At 39.3% G+C, this 24,132-nt stretch overlaps 1 protein-coding gene across 1 annotated transcript in view; it reads right to left on the minus strand.

The window, feature by feature from the left end:
* LOC139044361 (centromere-associated protein E-like) overlaps positions 1-23,555 on the minus strand; it is a 79,871-nt gene extending 56,316 nt beyond the window's left edge. The window contains exons 1-13 of the mRNA XM_070503811.1: positions 23,180-23,555; positions 21,906-21,997; positions 19,787-19,876; positions 19,550-19,668; positions 18,520-18,639; positions 18,003-18,084; positions 17,767-17,834; positions 17,624-17,689; positions 7,077-7,128; positions 5,470-5,557; positions 4,992-5,121; positions 3,793-3,912; positions 2,505-2,663 (exon numbers count right to left, since the gene is read on the minus strand). Of these exons, the coding sequence (XP_070359912.1) occupies positions 2,505-2,663; positions 3,793-3,912; positions 4,992-5,121; positions 5,470-5,557; positions 7,077-7,128; positions 17,624-17,689; positions 17,767-17,834; positions 18,003-18,084; positions 18,520-18,639; positions 19,550-19,668; positions 19,787-19,876; positions 21,906-21,997; positions 23,180-23,235 (1,242 nt within the window). The 5' untranslated portion in view covers positions 23,236-23,555. The remainder of the gene's footprint in view (positions 1-2,504; positions 2,664-3,792; positions 3,913-4,991; positions 5,122-5,469; positions 5,558-7,076; positions 7,129-17,623; positions 17,690-17,766; positions 17,835-18,002; positions 18,085-18,519; positions 18,640-19,549; positions 19,669-19,786; positions 19,877-21,905; positions 21,998-23,179) is intronic.
* Between the last annotated feature and the right edge of the window lie 577 nt (positions 23,556-24,132).

The following is a 24,132-nucleotide window of genomic DNA, read 5'->3' on the forward strand; positions in this document are numbered from 1 at the left end:
ATGAACATCGATGCAAAAATCCTCAACAAAATACTAGCAAATCAACTACAACAATACATTAAAAATTTCATACACCATGATCAAGTGGGATTTATTCCAGGGATGCAGGGATGGTTCAACATCTGCAAATCTATTAACGTGATACACCACATTAACAAAAATGAAAAATAAAAATCCCATGATCATCTCAATAGATGCAGAGACAGCGTTTGACAAGATATAGCATCCATTTATGATAAAAACTCTAAATAAATTGGGTATAGAAGGAAAGTACCTCAACATAATAAAGCTGATATATGACAAACCCACAGCTAATATCATTCTCAATGGAGAAAAACTGAAAGCTATCCCTCTAAGAACAGAAACCAGACAAGGATGCCCACTGTCACCACTCTTATTTAACATAGTATTGGAAGTCCTAGCAAGAGCAATCAGGAAAGAAAACGAAATAAACAGCAGTCAGATTGGAAAGGAAGAAGTGAAACTGTCACTAGCTGCAGATGACATGATTTTATATATAGAAGACCCTTAAGAACCCACCAAAAACTTCTCGAACTAATAAACAAATACGGCAAAGTTTCAGGATGCAAAATCAACATACAAAAATCAGTTGCGTTTCTATACACTAACAAGGAAGTGGCAGAAAGAGAAATTAAGAATATAATCCCATTTACAGTTGCAACAAAAAAGAATAAAATATCTAGGAATAAACTTAACCAAGGAGGTGAAAGGTTTGTACACTGAAAACTATAAAACATTGTTGAAAGAAATTGAAGAAGATGTAAAGAAATGGAAGGCTATTCCATGCTCTTGGATTGGAAGAATAAACATAGTTAAAATGTCCATACTTCCTAAAGTAATCTACAGATTCAGTGCAATCCCAATCAAATTTCCAACAACATTTTTCACAGAAATAGAACAAAGAATCCTACAATTTATATGGAACAACAAAAGACGCAGAATAGCCAAAGGAACCCTGAGAAAAAAGAACAAAGCTGGAGGCGTCACACTCCCTGATTTCAAAATATACTACAAAGCTATAGTAACCAAAACAGCATGGTATGGCATAAAAACAGACACACAGATCAATGGAACAGAATCCAGAGTCCAGGAGTCCAGAAATCAACCCACACATCTATGGACAGCTAATTTTTGACAGGGGAGCCAAGAGCATACAATGGAGAAAGTAGAGTCTCTTCAATAAATGGTGTTGGGAAACCTGGACAGCCACATGCCCAAGAATGAAAGTAGACCATTACCTTACACCATGCACAAAAATCAACTCAAAATGGATTTAAGACTTGAATGTAAGACCTGAAACCACGAAACTTCTAGTAGAAAACATAGGCAGTACACTCTTTGACATCGGTCTTAGCAGCATATTTTCAAATACCATGCCTGACTGGGCAAGAGAAACAATATAAAAAATAAACAAATGGGACTACATCAAACTAAAAAGCTTCTGCACAGCAAAGGAAGCCATCAAGAAAAGGAAAAGACAGCCTAACAATTGGGAGAAGATGTTTGTAAACCATATATCAAAAAAGGGGTGAATATCCAAAATATACAAAGAACTCATACATCTCAACAACAAAAAAACCAAAAACCCAGTTCAAAAATGTGCAAAAGATCTGAATGGAGATTTCTCCAAAGAAGATATACGGATGGCCAACAGGCACATGAAAAGATGTTCAACGTCACTATCAGAGAAATGCAAATCAAAGCTATAATGAGATATCACCTCACTCTTGTCAGAATGGCTATAATTAACAAGACTGGAAACAATAAGTGTTGGAGAGGATGTAGAGAGAAGGGAACCCTCATACACTGCTGGTGGGAGTGCAAACTGGTGCAGTCACTATGGAAAACAGTATGGAGATGGCTCAAAAAATTAAGACTAGACCTACCATATGATCCAGCTATTCCACTCTTGGGTATTTATCCAAAGAACGTCAAAACGTGAATGCGTAAAGATACATGCACTCCTATGTTCACTGTAGGCTTATTCACAATAGCCAAGACTTGGAAGCAACTTAGGTGCCCGTCAAGGGATGAATGGATGAAGAAGATGTGGTATATATACACAAGGGAATACTACTCAGCCATAAAAAAGGATGAAATCTGGCTAATTGTGACAACAAGGATGGACCTTGAGGGTATTGCTGCTGAGAGTAAAAAGTCAGAGGGAGAAAGTCAAACATTGTATGATCTCACTCACAAATAGAAGATAAAAACAACAAAAGACAATCCCATAGCAACAGAGATTGGATTGGTGGTTACCAGAGGGGAAAGGGGGAGAGAAGAGGTTGAAAGGCATGATTAGGCACATGTGTGGTGATGGTAATTAGTCTTTTGGTGGTCAGCATGATATAATCTACATAGGAATTGAAATATAATGATATACACCTGAAATTTATATACTGTTATAAACCAAAGTTACTGCAATTAAAAAAAACAATAATAAAAAAGAAGAAGAAAAGAAGCTGTTGTCTTTTAAATTTTACTTTTAATTCCTGTTGTGATGTGAGGGAAGAAGAGGTCACTAGCATTCGTGTTAAGTTTTGAATTTTCTCAATCTGCACTTTTTGAAGCAAATCTTTTTCTTCCAAAAGTTGGGCCAATTGGTCTTTTTCCATTGCCTGGGCCCGAGTCTCTAAAGAAACCTAAAGAATGTAATATTGGGTTACGTTAATAAATGTAGGTAGGTTTTAAAACCTTGAAAGTATAGTTTAAAAAAATATAAATTTGTATGTGAGTTTTGAGAATTTTTCTTTTCTTTTTTTTTTTGCTGAGGAAGATTCACCTTGAGCTAACATCTGTACCTATCTTTCTCTTTCTGCTTGAAAGGGATTTGCCCTGAGCTAACATCTGTGCCTATCTTCCTCCATTTTGTACATGGGACAACAGGACAGCATGGCCGCCAAGTGGTGTAGGTCTGCGGATGGCAACTGAACCCGGGCTGCCAAAGTGGAGTGCAACAAACTTAACCACTAGGCCACAGGGCTGGCCTGAGAATTTTAATTTTATTGAAATAAAATATGCCCTACCTGCAGAACACCAATATGCAGTTACCATAATCAATAATTTCTCAAACTTATAATAGGGTAAAATATACATTTCTCCTCATGTCACTATTCTATATGCCATGTATAAGATTATATCAATGCTGTTAAAGCAATTCTATTAATTGACTAAAAATATATAAATAGGCAGAGAAATCATAAAGCAGAGACTTGAATACCTATAGCAAAGGAAGAGAGATCCTTCTAAGACCGCCATTTGACATTTTAGGTCATTTTTAAAAAGATCAGTAAAATGTAAGTTTTTTACAGACTGGGGACCATGATGGTTTAAACAAACAAATGGTAATGACAAGCAATTATGCTATCTTATTAGATTGCTATCTTAGGGCTAGAAGAGGAATTCAAGATAATGTAAAATGAAACAAAGTAGTTTTAAACACTATTCATGGTCTCTCTTTTTAACCTAATTCTCTGTATTTGTGACAGTTTTTATCTCTTAAAAAAACGTATCTCTACTTGGCCCATTTGAAAATCTCAAATTTTGCCCTTTGGAAATGAAAAACAAAATCTAAAATAATTTCAAGAAACCAAATCTTGCAGTTTATAGTAAAGTTTTTACGGGTTGATTTCTCCTTAGTTAAAAACTATTTGTTTTAAATTTAGATTGTAGAACTCAGATATTGAGGATTTAAGAGTCTCTGGGCATGTAGGCAGATCTCAATTCTAAATCCATCTCTATTCTTTACTGAAATACACAGTTCATACATACCTCCTCTAATTGTTTTTTAAGATCCATTATTTCTTTTCTATATCTTTTCAGGAGAGCTTCATCACTAGACACCTCATTGACATAAGGAGTATTCTTCATATATTTAGCAGTGCTGGCAAACTGGGAAAAAATACAAGAGTGTTAAACGTTGACACCAAAAGATTAGTTTAATTAATATTTAGGTTTCTTGTAATTTTCTTTTGTAAAGAAACATCAGTAAAAGCTTCCCAGGTGGCTTACAGCTTCTGAACACACAGCATTCTACGTCCCTGTAACAATGTCCATAACTTACCTTTGCCACTAGTCTTCAGGAGGGTCAGAGAAATATCTTGAAGACAGATGCCAACAGAGAGCCTACACACCCTGGCTCACTGGAATCCATCTACTCCTCAAAGTCCAGGGCAAATGCTCCCTCTGCGCTGAAGCTTCACTTCCAGTCAAAAGCACCTCTCCTTCCTTTGAACTCTGTCCTACTTATTAGCCACTTAACTTTTAATCCAAGGAAATCACGCTGGAAGACAGGTCTTATCTTCACTATAAGACTATAAATTCTGTGAAGCCAGGAACGCTATCTCCTACCTTTGTTTCTCTGACAGAACCTTGATCCAGCGCTCAATAGCTACTTAAAGTGATGTTTCTTAGAGCATGAGTGTCAAAAGTAACTTTAACTGGGTACGTGAGGGTGCCCATTAAATAACACTGAACCCTTCATTGAGACAGCTATTCTACTGACAGTTCTCATTCTTCTTTTCTTTTGAAAACAGAAAATACAGGCCTTAGGCTCAGAGCAAAGGCAGGCAACAATTTGTTAGCAGGAACTTAAGAATTATTTTGTTATAAACACGCACACCCATTTTTTGGGTCACCTTCTGTTTGTTCCAAGTGATAACCAGTTTTTCATTTATGGGACTGATAGAAAGTTTCCTTTTATAATAAGTTAAATTTAAAAAGTGAGTTATTTAAGAAAAAATCAAGTCAATTTCAATAAAATATTGTTGGATGTGGCAAAAATTGGGGAGGCAGGATATGAATGATTGAAGTTTGGGAAGATTAAGGAATGCTATTTAGTAGACACACCAATTTTATTTTAACAGGTATGTTATGTCAATTACAAAAAATTACACCTAATTTTAGTAGCTAATTTTTCCTTCTGAAAGATGATTTCCCCCATATTGATTCGAGATAAAAATCAAACTCACCTGGAGAGTAGTCAGGGTTTCATCCAAAGACACTGGAGTAATTGTGCAGATAATGCGTGTTTTTGCATTTCCTCCCAAGGAATTCTGGAGAATTCGTGTTAATTTGCTATCTCGATAATTTATGAAACCACTTAGTGAGAGATGAGTTTGGGGAGAAAAAGAGTAAAACTTTTTATATAACAAAAGTGGTTTATTTTTAACGCAGAACCTTAAATTTGCTACAGTTTAAAAAATTCATTCTTTACTGGTTACTTGAGGCAGAGCAAAACTACTAACTAGAAAATATTTAAAATATAAAGTAAATTTAGTAGGTCACGGTCATACATATAAGAAGCAACGCATGCTCATAGAATCACAGAAGCTTTTGAACATACAGGGGTATCAGTACATTTATTTGAGTGTCACTGAAATATCATAATTTTCAACCTAATGAAAAACGTAAGCATTAATAGGTAAATGTACAATGGGACAAACTTACCCAACTTGTCCATCACTAAGTTTCTTGATCACTTGTCCCAAAATAAATAAGCTACGATTTATATTACAGCCTTCCTTGAGTCGCACACCTGCATTTATTAAATAAATAAGAAAACAAATTGGCCCCTGTACTAGATGATGAACTTATTTATCAGTAATTTATGGGAGAAATTAGAAATTGCAGGGTCAGATGCTACAGTCTGTGCTTCAAATTAGATCTGCGCCCACCTTTCCTCCCACTGCTGACAGGCGCCCTTCCCTTCCTCCCACCCATCACGTGAAGCAGAAAGGCTCTCACCCAAGAGAAACAGCTCGAAAAAGACGACTAAGAAAAGAATAAGAATGCAGGAAAGCCCATGTCTGCACCACGTCCTAAAAGAGCTCCTCGAACTCCTCAATTCAAATCTATTTTTCCAAACCTCCAATACAGGCAACTAATGACGTGCAACCAAGTTAGTTCCTAGAGGTTCACAACCAAAAGTCCTTATTTTTAAACTGTTAATATGCTCACATGTCTTAAACGGAAGTCTACTGAAAAAGGTTTCTCTCACTTTATTCTCCTTTCAACCAGTTCCTATCGCTCTAACCAAGAACTATTATTAGTTTATTCTTCTAGAGATTTTTAGAAATACAAGTTCATACGTATTAATTTTTCCCCTTTCTTCTTTACATAAATAGTAACATACTATACACACTATTTTGCACTTTGCTTTTTTCACTTGGCAATATGTCATCTATCTTATTGGTAAACATTGGTCTTTTTCACTCTTTTTTACAGCATAGAATTCCATTGTATGGATGTATCAGAATTTATTTACCTAGCACCCTGCTGAGGGACATGCAGGTGTTCAATCTGCCATGTACACAAAAAATACTGCAACAAATCCTTCTGAACAGCAGTTATTGCACAGGTGCGTTATTCAGCTATTGCTGGAATACTGCTGTTTAACAAGCCAGCTTAAAGCAACAGGCATTTATTTCTTGTTCACAGGTCTGAGGATCCACTGGTGTGGTGGGTACAGGCCACACTCAGCTGAGTGTCTCTATGTCAGGCTGCAGGAAACTAACACAGAGAGAGGCCTGACATCTTTATGGTTCTGAAACTTCCCATCTAAGTATGCGTTTTCATTTGTCTCAGTGTTTGGTTACCTCTTTCAGGTCTGTTTTAATGTTTTCCTTATTTTGGTCTTATACAATTTTTGTTGAGTTTCTTCCTAGGTATTATGCCTTTTAAGTCATTATTGCAAAGGGGGTCTTTTCGTACATTAAATATTCCAACCGGCTGTTGTGTTAGGAGGTGCTCATGTCTATAGATTAATTTTGTATCCTGCCACTTTTCTGAATTTCCTTACTGATTATGGTGTTCATGGGACTCTCAGGAGCTTTCCAACTATAAATCCTGTCAACGACAGAGTTTCATCTTTTTAACTAACGCTACAGCAGCACAAAGCAGATAATAAGCCAGATAAGGAAGCTGCTTTTTCTGTTAAAGACTTTTATCACAAAATTATCATTACTTTATTAGTCTCTAAAATGCATGGTGGCACTTTTACTCTGTTAAAGAACAGGAGGACTTTCAGACCAAAATATTTCATGAGTTTTCATTACCTTCAGCACCTGTTTGAGCAGCTCTTTCACTGCCTGCAAGATCAACCAAATTCTGCAGGAGATGAAAATAAACCTTTAGGAAGTGTAACTTGAAATAATAAAATCCAAAGTACTGGAAGAACATTTTTAACCCATGGTTTATCTGAACACCCCATCTGTTTCCTTGTTTCTCACCTCACTATTTAAGCCTTCCCTTGTCTGAGTCAAACTGAGCTCAACATCTTGTTCCTTCTTTATAATACCTCCTCCATAATGCTGCCAGAATAGGTTCACTTTCCTACACAAAGTTCGAAATCTTACCATGGTGAATACGATTCTTTATAATCCGGCACTTGTGTTGCTCTAGCCTCATTTCTGTCCATCAGTTACTCTTAACTCTGGCTGAACTACGGACTATGCCCTCCACACCATGCACAGCTACCCTTTGCCATTCCCTGTGTTTCGCTGATTCTGATGTTCTAGTCTGCCCCTACTCTTCCTTCACGACCAAAGGCAACTGCCACCTTCCCAGTGTAGCTTTGTCAACTTGATCCTTCCTTCCCTATACCGTGAATGAATTGACCTTTCAACGGTGTACCCAGAGGTCTTTATAGATATGACTGGTTATTATAGCACTTACTGTGTTGAGCTAGTTATTTGCGTCTCTGACCACACTGTAGCATCTTTAAAACCATGGGCCTCTCTTCCATTTCACAAATATTGTTGGAAAGAACTGACTGCCTGTCGTGCTGCAGGCAGCACGTTAGGTGCTAGGGATATGGCAGCGCAACAGGCAAATGAGGACCCTGCTCTCAGCTTATGTTCTGCACAGGGTGGGACTCGGGGAGGAGGAAGTTAGTGAGAGGAGAGAAAAAGACAAACAAATAAGAAACATAGCATGTTAAGCGTAATACAGACAATTTAAACAGAGTGTTAGAAGTGGGAAGAGGAAAGGACAGGACAGGCTCTTTGGGCAGGATGGCAGGGGAAGTCCCCCAATTCAGCTAAGATCTGGAAGGACGGAGAAGAGGGAGCCAGCCCTGCAAAGACCAAGGGAACCATACTCCAGATTAAAGAACAACCAGCACACCAGTCACAAAGCAGAAATGAGCTTGGTGTGTTCAAGAAATGGAAAGGGCATTGTGGCAGAGTTGGTGAAGGAGAGATGGGACAAGATAGGGTACAGAAGCGGGTTTTTGGGATGCAATGGGAAGCCATTGGACGGCTTTGACAAGAGTGACATGCTTGACTGAACTTCCTCAAGGGTCACCTGGGCCCCTGGGGGGCAAACAGATTGGAGAGGGGCAAGACCGTAGCCAGGAGCCCAGTTAGGAGGCTGGGGCAGGAATGTGAATGGAGACAAGGCGGCCTGGACTAGGGAGGTTGCCATGGAGACAGTAAGTATGGAGGGATGTCTTCTTTACTCTTTTAATCTCAGAGCCCAGTCCTGGGCTCAGAACACTGTAAAGCCTCCGCAAATATTCTTAATGCATTAAAAGAAAGTCAAAGATTTAAATTATTTGTCTCTGTGGAGACCTCCAGTGATGAGCAGGTGATTACACACTTCTGCTTTGGAGTCCTGTCTCAGATACTTCTTTCTTTAAAACATTCAAAGAAGTCTCACCTTTCCTGTGTAGTATCTACCACAGATGGCCTAGATACATAATAAAGGGGTGAAGTGGTGGTGAAGGCAGCATGAACTTAGGTATAAAGATGGGAATAAGCATTAGTGTTCAAAGATACCAAGTGGCCCAACCTATCCTTAAGAGAGGAGCGCACATGGAGCAGAAGGACGTCAAGTTAGACTGGTTAAGAGTGGCCAGATCTTGTCCAAGGAAGTGACACGACACAAGCTTAGTGACATCAGAAATCTGCATAACAGACTGAAGAAGCAAAACCAGGTCATGGGGGCCAGGTCCAGGGGAATGATACAGTAATTCAAGAGATGAGGACTTGAGTATGACACCCATGGAATGCTAAAGGGTAGCATCAATAAAAAACGGGGATGACGGGACAAAAGAGAAGGCAGAAAAAGATGAGGTGAAACTGACTTGGGTTTCCAGCCTAGGTGACCAGGATAACACTGATAATACTGGAAAAAAGGAATATTCACCATGGTAGGAAGAAATAACTTGGTTTTAGACACACTAAAATTTGAGATATCAGTGAGACACACCATTATAACAATCTTTAGGAAGATATGAATTAGAACTCAGAGCTCTAGACAAAATAAATATATGGCTGTCATCAAAAGACAAATGTGAACCAAATGTCAGAGGGCAACGGGGAAGTAAGAAAGGCCACAGAACACGCCTGAGTTTTTGTTAGAAAAGTAGGGAAAAGAAGCCACAGAAGGGAACAGAGACGGAGCAGAGCTAAGAGAACCTGGATATTATTCTCCCAGAAAGGCCAGGAGACACTCAGAGACTCCCTCCAAAGAGCCAGAAAATGACTCTGGGGAAGACTTCTTTCCAAGAAGATACTTAGAGTGAGCGGGAGGCTGGAGGGCTGGACTTGATGATATCTAAGGTCGCCAGATAATAGAACATCAAAGAACACAAGAAAAGTCACCAAATGGATCACTGAATATGTCAAGAGTATTAAAGCTACATTATTAAGAGAAAAGTTAAAAATTGCAGTGAAATATCACAGGCCAGGTTTGGAAAACAAAACAGAAGTTAGGTTTTGTGGGGTTTTTTATTGTTAAACTGAAGAAAGAATAGGCTATTATAATAGACATTATACTGTGTAGTAAAATAACTGGGGTGAACTAGAATTAGATACTTGAGTGATTTTTCAAAATCTCAAAGTGAATAAACATATTATAGATTTACTCGTTTTTTCCCTGAAGTTTTCAAATAAAATAATCTTTATTTTTTAAAGATTGGCATCTGAGCTAACATCTGTTACCAATCTTCCCCCCCACTTCTTCTTTTCCCCAAAGCCCCCCAGCACACAGTTGTATATTCTAGTTGTAGTAGGTCCTTCTGGCTGTGCTATGTGGGACACCACCTCAGCGTGGCCTGATGAGCGGTGCTGGGTCCGCACCCAGGATCCAAAGTGGCGAAACCCCAGGCCTCCAAAGCAGCATGTGAACTCAACCTCTTGGCCACGGGGCCAGCTCCCAAACAGAATAATCTTAAATCGTATCCCACATCAAGCTAAAGAATTTAGGTCCTGAAGACAGAGAATAAAGTAATAATGGTAAGGAATAGGAAGGAAGCACAAAAATAGAGAGAATTGATACAGCGCAGCAAGAAGGAAATGGGAGGTTTACTTATGTGGTAAGGAGTGTTTGCATAATGCTTATGTTCACTCATTCAACAAACAGGTATTGAATATAAACTACATACGATGTGTTGGGGCTATAAAGATGAATTAGACATTACTCTTCCCTTCAAGCGATTTACAGTCTAAAACATTGTGCTCATGGACGGGGTGGGTGGAGCAAAATGGCGGGGTGAGGTGACCTGGGACTCTCTCCCCTCCAAACTACAACAAAGGACTGAAAAAAAACTGAATTTCAGCTAATAAACCTAATGCCAGGAGATCAGAGACCTAGAGTATCAAAAAGACGGAGGACAGAGACCCTGCTGCTGGCCTCAGAGGAGCTGGAACAGGGTAGGAGAGAACTTCGCTCCCTCCCCTAGAGTCTGGGATCACTGCCGCAGGTGAGGGAAGGAGTGGGGGAGGGGCCACGTGACCGGGGGATTGCCCAGGACTCCTGCCGCCGGTATAGTGGAAACCCGCTGATGGGGGAAAGCTTCCGTGTGTGGGGACCCCATAAACCCAGGGCCTCAGGAGACCAGAAAACAGAACTGATCCAAATCCAGATCGGCGAGCCAGAAAAACAGCCCCTCCCCCTGGCAAACAATGCTGGGTGCTGCCATCTTGTCCGAAGGCGGAGAGCTCAAAACACGCGGCTCTCAACCCCCATATAGTGGCAACAGGCTGTAACTGCAACTCAATTCTACCACCATGTGAAAAAACCGCTCCTCTACCATCCAGCAATTTATAAAAGCTCCAGACCAGAAGGAAAACAATAAAAACACAGAATTAAGTCCTGAGAACTTAGAAATAGGTAAACTAAGTGAAAATGAGTTCAGAGCAGCTATAATCAAAAAACCCAATGAGATAGAGAGAAAGATAGAGAAACAAGCCAACGAGTTCTGGAGTTACTTCACAAAAGAGATTGAAATTATAAAGAAGAATCAAACAGAATAACTAGAGATGAAAAACACAATGGACCAGATAAAACAGAATACGGACTCCCTGAATGCCTGTGTAGACACCAGAGAGGAGCAAATTAGCATAATTGAAGATATACAGGCCGAATGGCTCCAGACAGAGGAAGAAAGAGAACTAAGAGTTAAAAAAAATGAGGAAAATCTCTGAGAGATAGCGGATTCAATGAGAAGAAAGAATTTATGGATAATAGGAATTCCCAAGAACGTGGAAAAGGAAAATGGAGCAGAAAGTGTTCTTAATGAAATTATAGAAGAGAACTACCCAAATCTAGGGATTGAGGGAGAAATGTGTGTAGAGGAAGCTTTCAGATCTCCTAGATTTGTCAATGTGAAAAGACCTACTGCAAGGCATATAGTAGTACAAATGGCAAAAATGAAAGACAAAGAAAGAATACTCAGGGCAGCAAGACAGAAGTAAATAACCTACAAAGGAACTCCTATCAGACTTTCAGCAGATTTCTCTGCAGAAAATTTACAAGCTAGGAGAGAATGGAGTGACATATTCAAAACTTTAAAAGATAAAAATCTTTAGCCAAGAATACTCTATCCAGCAAGAATATCCTTCAGATGTGAGGGAGAAATTAAATCTTTTCCAGACAAACAAAAGTTAAGGGAATTTGTAACCAAAAGTCCTCCACTACAAGAAATCCTCAAGAAGGCTCTCATACCTGAAAAAAGAAAAAAGGGAGAAAGGGGACACAATCCACAGAGTAGGGAGACAGATAAATAGAACCAGAATAGGATAGCAAATATTCACCTATAGCATTAGGACAAAGGTAAGGAAACTACCAAAGCAAAGTGGATCTTATCACTCTAACTACAAACTCATAACACGAGTTGGAATAAGAAATGAAAATAACGGGGCTGGCCCTATGGCCAAGTGGTTAAGTTCGCGCGCTCTGCTGCAGGCGGCCCAGTGTTTTGTTGGTTCAAATTCTGGGCGCAGACATGGCACTGCTCATCAAATCACGCTGAGGCAGCGTCCCACATGCCACAACTAGAAGGACCCACAACGAAGAATATACAACTATGTACTGGGGGGCTTTGGGGAGAAAAAGGAAAAAAATAAAATCTTAAAAAAAAAGAAATGAAAATAATAATTTAGGAGGGGAAGAGCAAAGGGACTAAATTAGTCTAGGCCAAGTAAGTAAGAGACCACCAGAGAATAGACTATATTATACACGAGATTCAAAATACAAACTTCAGGGTAGACACTAAACTAAAAAACACAACAAAGCCACAAAACATAAATAAGGAAAAAGCTAAGAAACCCAGCATAAGAAAGTGCAGTATTAAATGGGTAGGCTAAAGCACACAGGAAGACAAACACAGGAAAACCAGATAACGAGCAACAGATTGACAGCATTAAGTCCACATGAATCAATAATCACTCTCAATGTAAATGGACTGAACTCTCCAATAAAAAGACACAGAGTGGCAAAATGAATTAAAGAACAAGATCCAACAATTTGTTGCCTCCAGGAAACACACCTCAGCCTCAAGGACAAACACAGGTTCAGAGTGAAAGGGTGGAGGACAATACTTCAAGCTAATAGCAAGCAAAAAAAAACCAGGTGTTGCAATTCCTATATCAGACAAAGCAGATTTCAAAATAAGACAGGTAAAGAGAGACACAGAGGGACAATATATAATGATCAAAGGGACACTTCATGAAGAAGAAATAACACTTATAAATATCTATGCACCCAACACAGGAGCACCAAGATTCATAAAGCAACTATTAACAGACCTAAAGGAAGATGTTAAAAACAACACAATAATAGTAGGGGACCTCAACACCCCACTCACATCAATGGACAGATCATCCAGACAGAAAATCAACAAGGAAATAGTGGAGCTAAATGAAAAAACAATTGGGCTTAATAGACATATATAGATCACTTCATCCTAAAACAGCAGAATACACATTCTTCTCAAGTGCAAATGGAATATTCTCAAGGATAGACCATATGTTGCCAAACAAGGCAAGCCTCTACAAATTTAAAAAAAATTGAAATAATAACAAGCATCTTCTCCGATCATAATGCTATAAGGCTAGAAATTAATTAGAAGAAAAAAGCTGAGAAAGGCACAAAGATGTGGAGCCTAAACAATACACTACTGAACAAGCAATGGATCGTTGAAGAAATTAAAGAAGAAAAAATACCTAGAAACAAATGAAAATGATAACATGCCATACAAACTCATATGGGATACAGCAAAAGCTGTGTTAAGAGGAAAATTCACTGCAATACAGGCACATCTTAACAAACAAGAAAAATCCCAAATAAGCAATCTTAAACTACACCTAACTGAACTAGAGAAAGAAGAACAAACAAAGCCCAAAGTCAGCAGAAGGAGAGAAATAATAAAAATCAGAGCAGAAATAAATACTATTGAAACAAAAAAGGCAGTAGAAAGGATCAACGAAACAAAGAGTTGGTTCTTTGAGAAGATAAATAAAATTGACAAACCCCTAGCCAGACTTACAAATAAAAAACGGGAGAAAGCTCAAATAAACAAAAGCAGAAATGAAAGAGGAGAAATAACAACAGACTCTGCAGAAATACAATGGATTATAAGAGAATACTACGAAAAACTCTATGCTAACAGAATGGATAACCTAGAGGAAATGGATAAATTCTTAGACTCCTACAATCTCCCAAAGCTCACTCAAGAAGAAGCAGACAATTTGAACAGACCAATCACAAGGCAAGAGATTGAAACAGCAATCAAAAACATCCCAAAGAATAAAACCTCAGGACCAGATGGCTTTCCTGGGGAATTCTACCAAACTTTCAGAGAGGATTTAATACCTATCCTTTTCAAGCTATTCCAAAAAATTAGGGAGGATGGAACACTTCCTAACACATTCTATGAGGCCAATATCACGCTGATACCAAAGCCTGACAAGGACACCACGAAAAAAGAGAACTGCAGGCCAATATCACTGATGAACATAGATGCAAAAATTCTAAACAAAATTTTGGCAACCCGAATTCAGCAATTCATCAAAAGGATCATACATCATGATCAGGTGGGATTCATACCAGGGACACAGGGATGGTTCAACATCCGCAAATCAATCAACGTGATACACCACATCAACAAACTGAGGAATAAAAACCACATGATCATCTCAATAGATGCAGAGAAGGCATTTGACAAGATCCAACAGCCATTTATGATAAAAACTCTGAACAAAATGGGCATAGAAGGGAACTATCTCAACATAATAAAGGCCATATATGACAAACCCACAGCCAACATCATACTCAATGGGCAAAAACTGAGCACCATCCCCATGAAAACAGGACGAGACATGTATCATCACTTATTTAACACAGTACTGTACACACTTATTTAACACAGTACTGGAAGTCCTGGCCAGAGCAATCAGGCAAGACAAAGGAATAAAAGGAATCCAAATAGGGAGGGAAGAAGTGAAACTCTCGCTGTTTGCAGATGACATGATCTTATATATAGAAAACCCCAAAGAATCCATTGGAAAACTCTTAGAAGTAATCAACAACTACAGCAAAGTTGCAGGGTATAAAACCAATTTGCATAAATCAGTAGCATTTCCATATTCTAACAACGAACTAACAGAAAAAGAACTCAAGAACACAATACCATTCACAAAAGCAACAAAAAGAATAAAATACCTTAGGGTAAATTTAACTAAGGAAGTGAAGGACCTATATAATGAAAATTACAAGGCCTTTTTGAGAGAATTGGATGACGACATAAGGAGATGGAAAGACATTCCATGTACATGGATTGGAAGAATAAACATCGTTAGAATGTCCGTTCTACCTAAAGCAATCTACAGATTCAACACCATCCCAATCAGAATCCCAATGACATTCTTTACAGAATTAGAACAAAGAATCCTAAAATTTATATGGGGCAACAAAAGACCCCAAATTGCTCAAGCAATCCTGAGAAAAAAGAACAAAACGGGAGGCATTACAATCCCTGACTTCAAAACTTACCACAAAGCTACAGTAATCAAAACAGCATGGTACTGGTACAAAAACAGGTGCACAGATCAATGGAACAGAATTGAAAGCCCAGAAATAAAACCATACACCTATGGACAGCTTATCTTCGACAAAGGAGCAGAGTGCATACAATGGAGAAAAGAAAGTCTTTTCAACAAATGGTGCTGGGAAAACTGGAAAGCCATATGTAAAAGAATGAAAATTGACCATTCTTTTTCACCATTCACCAAAATAAACTCAAAATGGATCAAAGACCTAAAGGTGACACCTGAAACCAGAAGGCTTCTGGAAGAAAACGTAGGCAGTACGCTCTTTGACATCAGTATTAAAAGGATCTTTTCGGACACCATGTCTACTCAGAGAAGGGAAACAATAGAAAGAATAAACAAATGGGACTTCATTAGACTAAAGAGCTTCTTCAAGGCAAATGAAAACAGGATTGAAACAAAAAAACAACCCACTAACTGGGAAAAAATATTTGCAAGTCATATACCTGACAAAGGCTTAATATCCATAATATATAAAGAACTCTCACAACTCAACAACAAAAAATCAAACAACCCGATCAAAAAATGGGCTGGAGACATGAACAGACATTTCTCCAAAGAAGATATACGGATGGCCAATAGGCACATGAAAAGATGCTCATCATCACTGATCATCAGGGAAATGCAAATCAAAACTACACTAAGATATCACCTTACACCCATTAGAATGACAAAAATATCTAAATCTAATATTAACAAATGTTGGAGAGGTTGTGGAGAGAATGGAACCCTCATACACTGCTGGTGGGAATGCAAACTAGTGCAGCCACTATGGAAAACAGTATGGAGATTCCTCAAAAAATTAAAAATAGAACTACCATACGATCCAGCCATTCCACTACTGGATATCTATCCAAAGAGCTTGAAGTCAGCAATTCCAAAAGTCCTATGCACCCCAATGTTCACTGCAGCATTATTTACAATAGCCAAGATATGGAAGCAACCTAAGTGCCCATCAACAGATGAATGGATAAAGAAGATGTGGTATATATATATACAATGGAATACTACTCAGATGCAAAACAGAACAAAATCATCCCATTTGCAACAACATGGATGGACCTTGAGGGAATTATGTTAAGTGAAATAAGCCAGTTAGAGAAGGATAATCTCTGATTCACTCCACTCACATGAGGAATTTAAAAATGTAGACAAAGAGACCAGATTAGTGGCCACCAGGGGAAAGGTGGGGTGGGGGGTGGGCACAAAGGGTGAAGTGGTGCACCTACAACACGAATGACAAACAGTAATGTACAACTGAAATTTCACAAGATTGTAACCTATCATTAACTCAATAAAAAATAAATAAATAAATAAATAAATTCAACCCACCATTTGGGAGAAAAATTGCAATTAAGGGGGAACAAAAAGTCCCAGTATCTACGGACTGTTAAAATTAAATGATAAGAAAGACCACAATGGTTTCTCCTGTTGCAATAAATTCTTCAGATCTGTAGAATGCCGCAAACCCCCTCAATTCATTTTAATTTGCTTTCACTGACACGCATGTCCAACAGAACAGTAAGAAAAAAGAAAAAGAAAGAAAGAAACTACCTTGGGGGAAAAATAAAGTTTATTGGAAGAAACACTCCATTTGAAAACAAAAAGAAACTCTGGGTGAATCAGCATATGATCCAACACAACTTGGAGGATGCATGGGAAGGCCTGTGCTGTAAACCAAAGAGAGTGCCATCTACAGAATGCATACTTTGAATACATCGTCAACAGTGGCAACATTTCCATCGGTTAAATAAATGTAATTTTTTTCATTAAAAAAAATAAAAACCATAAAACATTGTGCTCATAATATAAAACGTATTTTTTTATTGTACTTAAGAACGAACTTGAATATGTGATTTATTTTTTAACCATCCCATCTAGGTTTCTGTTGATCTCACAAGTCTCAATTCTACTGGCTGAGACTAAGTTAAAAAAAAATCACCAAATTCCAAGATTACTTTAAGTTTTAAATGTAGATTGGAAAAAAAAACCCAAATCCTCTTTCGTTACTGGTTAGGAAAGGCCTCAACTCCTACAACCATTACATCTAAATTTTAGGAGATGGCAGCCATAACATAACAGGAAGAAAGACCCCCGAATTTTTCCTATATTTTAACTAGTTATCTCATGCTACCGATAAGAATAAACTACCAATTTATAGATGTTTTTCCCTATTTAGTTAACAGTTCTTATGAAACCAAACATCCAGCAGCTGAATTAAATTTTGCTTTGGCCCATAGAGTACATTAGCAGGGTTTACCAATACTCACCAAATGGGACACCTTGACAGATCCTTCACAATTAGAGGGTTCACCTTTCTCTCTACTTTCCAAAATCTAGACAGAAAAGGCAACTTGTAGAAAAATTAGTGTCTTCTTAATTGGAAAGACCAAGTAGAGAGAGAATTACCCACCATCCTAAAAATGGTATGAGAACGACTGCTCCTTTGATTCATCTTTGTGATTCCATAGTGTCTGTTCTCTGTAAAAATGAGTCATATTTCAGCGGCATATATTAAAATCCAAAGAAAAACATTAACTTTTACTGTAGCTTAAAAGTGAAAAGTGTGATTTGAAGCCTAAATACATTCAAGTGAATAGTTTTTACTATTCTACAAGTGTTTTGAGGAAATACAGCATAAAGTCTTACTTTCTCCCTTTGTGATCCACTTCAAAGCCATTTCTGGTGTATAAACAACTTCTTCTGTGAGATCAGCCACATATACATTCCTCTGAAACAAGGTTAATGATGGGAAGAGTAGAGAAATAGAAGTCACTTAAAAGTGTGCATCTCAAGAGAAGGTGCAAACTATTACAGAATTAATTTGTAGAAGTTAAAAGTAGAAAATGGAGAATATTACTCTGTATAAAAATAAGAAGTAAATCTATGATATTTACAATTTATATCCTATACAAAAGCACACCAAATTCTAACCTGATACTTCCATCTTGTTCTTTTGAGGCCCTTACACAAAAATATTACAACTGTCAACATTTCAAAATGATACACATCACTTAAAAGATGATCTCATAAACATTTAAGAAAGAAAACAAAAAACAAATCACAGAAACAGGAGACATTTTAAAAAATAATGGAAAGTAAAGGTTAATGTTCATGAACTATAATCCCAATAAGTAACTGTATTGTTTGAGCCACTGTTACTTACATTGAAGTCTTCCCGAATTATCAAAGGCTTCATTTTTTGAGTGTCACAGAGTAAGTCTGTAATGGTTTCATTGTATATCTCCATGTAGGACACACGTAAGAGAAATTCCCTATCAGGAAACTAGGGGAAAACATATGTAAAAACATCAGAGATCACCCAGTTATGAAAACCTAATACTGAATGTTGATGTGCTCATAATAAACATTAAAATATTCTTTGAGAAGTTATCTTTGTAAAACAAACAAAAAAAATCCTATGGTTCTATATTGACAAAAGTAAACACAAAAATATAAAAGCATTGGGGCTGGCCCCGTGGCTGAGTGGTTAAGTTCGCGTGCTCCGCTGCAGGCGGCCCAGTGTTTCGTTAGTTCGAATCCTGGGCGCGGACATGGCACTGCTCATCAGACCACGCTGAGGCAGCATCCCACATGCCACAACTAGAAGAACCCACAACGAAGAATACACAACTATGTACCGGGGGGCTTTGGGGAGAAAAAGGAAAAAATAAAATCTTTAAAAAAAAAAAAAAGAAATATAAAAGCATTGTTTCAGAAATAATGAAAAGTATGGCATCATAAAATTCGAAGAAGAGGGTGCCCAGTCCAACTCTCTAAGCTTAAAATAAAACCCTACAAACAGATGTTCAAATAAGAACATTAAAAATCATTAAAACAGTAAGGAAAAAACAAATTGAAAACCCGCCTTAACTGATTAGGTTGCCTATCCTGGTCTTCTCACCACATCTACCCTCTCCTGCTCCTGAACGATCACGGACAGCTCCTCAAAGGCAGGGTTAAGATTTCTTGTTCCTCAATGCCTGCTTTGTGACAGGAGCAGCACTGCTTCAGGATTCAAGGGAAAGAATGAAAGGACTCTAAGCTCTAAAGCAAGGCTGTGGGGAAAGCAAATGTACGCTATGCCTTTCTTCCTTCCCCGTGGATAATCGAAAGAGAACTGTAAACCTGCTTCCTTCCACCATGACAAGAGGTGACTGCTTTTACCCGTATGTACCGGAAATTTGGCTATTTACCTTCTTAATTTTTTGGAAAATGTCATGAATTGCCCTGGGTATTACTCCCAAATAATCTTTTGAACCCATCATGGTATATGTTTTTCCTGAAGCAGTCTGCCCATAGGCAAATACAGTACCTGGGGACACAAAAACACACACACAAAGATTGAAAAAGCATCGAGAGTATGTAAAACTATCAATACTGTTGAACACACACCCAAGACTAAATAAAACGTTTCTGCAGTGGATACAAACCATTGTAGCCTTGTATGGCAGAATCTATGATTGGTACTGCGATTTCCTCATACACATTTTTAGTAGATTCATCACTGTCAAAGACACGATCTAAAAAAAAAAAACACACAAGTTAAACTAAACAAATCAACTGTGTTTTCACTTTGAATTAGTAGCTGCCCAAAGAAATAAAATTGTCAGGATATGGTATGATAAAATATTTAACTCACAATATTTTCTTCAACTTATTGGTCCTCTGAAAATACACTTCTCTATAAAGTAAAATGTGCTGGTTCTCACACAAAAAAACACAAGTCAGCTATCTTATGTGCTTTCAAGAGGCAGTGAGGCATAGTGGCTGAACCTGGGGATCTGGAATCAGACTGCCTGCAAATCCTGGTTCTGTCACTTACAAGCTATGTGACCTCGGGCAACGTGGATGATGTCTCTGTGCCTCACTTCCCTAACCTGTAAAGTGAATATATATTATCTTCCTTAGAGAATTACTGTGAACATATGGTTAATACTTAGGAAATGCAAACTATTACTATTCTTTGAGAAATTTTAGTGTTTATAACATATCTAGCAAGAAGGCCTGGCTCAAACTAAACCAAGAAACACAGACAATTGGAAGAAAAGCACCGAGCCAAGCTGAAGTGTTACAGAGAACAGCTGGTTGGCTGGCTGCTGAGGGCTGGGGTTAGGTAGCACTTGCCATGATGAATCCACCAGTCCAGGATGTGGTCTCTCATTTGTTGGTGCATCAAAAATGGACCACTCTCTCAGTGGTGGGCTCACATTAGAAAGCCCCCAAGAAATGGATTTGTCAGTCAGGAGGGAAATGTATCAACTGTCTTGAGAAATTCAGTGCTCACACGGCTTGCACCATGACCAACATCTGCACTTGCAGGTAGAACCCTATGGAAAACCAAAGTGCCATCTGAATGCTGCCAGGGGTCAGGAGTTCAGGGCAAGGAGAGATGGCAGGATGATTCAAATCTTAATACCAGCTGCTTCAGACAGGTAGGTGAGTCCAAACCCCTTGTGAGCATACACAGCTACTGAGAACCTGCAGCACTTGAGTCAGAATGCCTGTGTATCCCTTGTTCTTGGTTTTATCATCTCTGGAACATACTGTTCTACCTTTTAAAAATTTATGTTGATACTATCAAATAGTCCTTTACCAGGAATCATTTTCTATTCTATACATCTTTACTCTAAAGGCTTAGATATTGGCTTTCTAGCATAACACTAAGTCAACAACCTAATCACTCTCACTCCTAAGGTTGTTGAGGGGACCTTACTGTGCTTTGTGGTGCCTACGTGGCAGCATGGCAGTGTGGCTGGAACACAGATCTGACTCCTCCATTTGCTGGCTGTGTGATTTGCGTTTCAGTTCCTCATTAAAATGGGAAGGTACCTATCACATGGGCTTGTTAGGAGGATTAAATGAGTTAATATATATGAGGTGCTTAGAACAGTGTCCGGCACATGGTCAGCACTATACAGAATGTGCTAAATCAATACACAAATCAGCCTGGCCAACCTTGAGGGCCTCCAAGTCCTTTTGCCCTAGCTAGCTCTCGCTCATCCTACAGGTGCCGGGTACCTAAGCTAGTTAGATCCCCTGCTAGAAACTCCCACAAAGCCATGTCATCATAAGTGTAATTAGTAGTCTAAAGTCTTTCTTCCCACCATATGACAAGCTCCACAAAAGGGGCAGTAGGTACCCGCTGTATTCTAGCCAAGAAGGAATATCTTCACTATTTATTCTTTAAAGAGTTTTCTTGAAAATAATTGTGGAAAGAATATACCTAACTGAAAGATCTTAAAGATGACTTGACATTAAGCAACATATTTTGGGCTTACGGAGTCTTAGGCCACAAATACACTAATGAATAAGAGGAAAAATGTTAGTTTCAGTCATAAGGCATTATGACTATAACTGTGTTTTAAACATCAATTCATTATCTTACTTATCATAAAGGATGGATGAGCAATTTTTCAAATCTTCCACTGAAGCAGTTTACAGACGGCTTAGTCTTATCTTTAATGTCAAATCCAGTATTCTGGATAAGCCTTTTGTACTCTTAAAAGGAAAAGGATAATATGTTTACTTTTGATGCTATTATAAGCTTACCAAAATTGAAGGATTTACTTCCATCAACTTGATAAATAGCATTATTGTCAGTTTTCCAGTAAACTTGCGTATCTTCTCCAAGAGCTTCTTCTCTAAAAGAATAAAAACAGTGCATTTTATAACTAGTTTTGAAGTCTGTTATATGAAAGATAATTTAAAAGATTTCGTCTTCTGAAGAATATTTTAAAGGATGGTAATGACCTATACTATAATTGGGAGAAATGTGGAAAGTCCACCTTTAAGGGGTCACCACTCTTCAATGGGGCTTCCCTGACCTCCTGCCCTCTCACCGGAGCGTCCCTGGGAAGGTCTTCACGCCCTTCCCCCACCCAGCACTGTATGCTGAAAAGATACATTCAAACGCAACTCCGATTATCCTTCTTGCTTAACATCTTTCAAAACCATCCGAAATCCTCAACACACGGCACGTGAGACTTCGATCATGTTTATTTCTCTCTTCAACCTTTGCTTCCTCTGACTTCCTATATACACCCTAACTCAAGACAAATCAACTATCTGAAGGTTCCCCCAAGAGAAGAGATTTAATCCCTCTGTGCCTGGAATACCCCGACTTCCGTTTCCATCAAGTAACGTAACTATTCTTTCTCCCTGAAAAGTGTCAGGACTTTCCTGACACCAGCCCTGCCCGTCTCCCACGCCGTCATCTCGCTGTGGGGCTAATGACCCCTCCGGCACACTCCCCACCTGCCCGTCACAGCACCTGTCACAGTGTCGTGATGGTTTTGTTCCGGAGCTGTCTTCTAAAGCATTAGATAATGAGCTCCTAGACAAGAGGGAAGTCCTCGTCTTGATATTCCCCTTTATTTAACACAGTAACATTTAACACATATTTCTCAAATGCAAAAATGTGTTAGTATTCTGAGGGAGGGGCAGAGACTAGAGAAGCAAACAGACATCATTTCTTGCCCTTCCTGCTCTCTCTATAGGGTTCATGACCTCTGTGTCTCCTCCTCTAGAATGTAAGATCCACGGGGCAACGACGGTAGTGTCTACACTGTACCAAAAGGAAAGAATTCCAAATGGGCGAATATCAGGCTCGCAGCGTCCTGAACGCTGAGCCAGCCGCCGCCGGAGCGAAGCCTGGGCGCAGCGAGCAGCCTGGGCCTCGCGCCCCGGGACACCGGGCGGCCGGGCCAGCGGCCAGCGCGCAGGGAGCCGGCTGCGCAGCGTCGAGAGAAGCCCCGGCCGGCCCGTCTCTCGCCCGGGCCGGGACCGCGCACCAAGGGCGAGCGGCCGAGCTGCCGACGGCCTACCTGATGTTGAGCGGCCGCAGGCGCACGCACACGGCCACCGCCGCCTCCTCCTCCATCCCGCCGAGCGCCGGCCGGCTCGACGCCGGCGCAGCCTTAAAGGTCAAAATTTCCGCGACGCCGCGTCTGATTGGGCGGCGGCCCCGTGGCGTCACGCGTCGTCCCCTGCGTCCCCGGACGCTCGCCGCGGGGGAGGCGCGTTTCCAGCGTCTGGAGCAGAGGCGGCCACGGGGCGCGGAGGGCGGCTGTCCTGGCGGCAGCGGAGACGACGGCCGTCTGCTGGAAGCCTCTGGAGGGCGGGCAGCCGGTACGAACGCCGTCCGTCGCCCATCCTTGAAGACTTCGCAATCGGTGGGAAAACACGGCAGAGAAATTTTTTTCCACAATCAAAAGAGAATTACCACCTTTAAGCAGTCATACTTTTTCCTGTTTTAATCTAAAACCCTTAAAACGACAAGAGTTGAAAGTTACTACCCAGCCCAGAAACAAAAGAATCTTGTGCTCCTTAGAAACTGTGAGTTTTAGGTTTTTCCTCTTTCTTTTTGTTTGAACTCCTGTTCCCATTGGCTGTAAGTTCCTAAAAGGTTGACTTAGGAAAAGAATTATTGAAGAGTGGAAAAACTCACTTAGTAATGAGCTCAAACTTTTATTAGCGAAAGTGGAAAAGTGATTCTGAATTCTTTCCCAGAAATAGTGCTTGGTTTTCCTTTGTTTTAAATATGTATCCCAGTAAAGTATTAACATTTTCTTTAGGCAATTTCATTTCCTTTCAGTCCTTTTCTTAGTTGATTTAAGAAGCATCAAGAATTATCTCCTTTCTCTCACCAAAAACATGACCTGCAGTTGCTAATAATTGTTCGTTGTTTAGGAGTAGAAAACACTATTGATTTAATAAAACTATTTTGGAAGGTAATTCGGCAATATCAAAAATTGGAAGGCGCATGTACCCTTTATGC

This window comes from Equus asinus, unplaced genomic scaffold (genome assembly GCF_041296235.1).
Source record: "Equus asinus isolate D_3611 breed Donkey unplaced genomic scaffold, EquAss-T2T_v2 contig_803, whole genome shotgun sequence".
NCBI classification, from domain to species: Eukaryota; Metazoa; Chordata; class Mammalia; order Perissodactyla; family Equidae; genus Equus; species Equus asinus.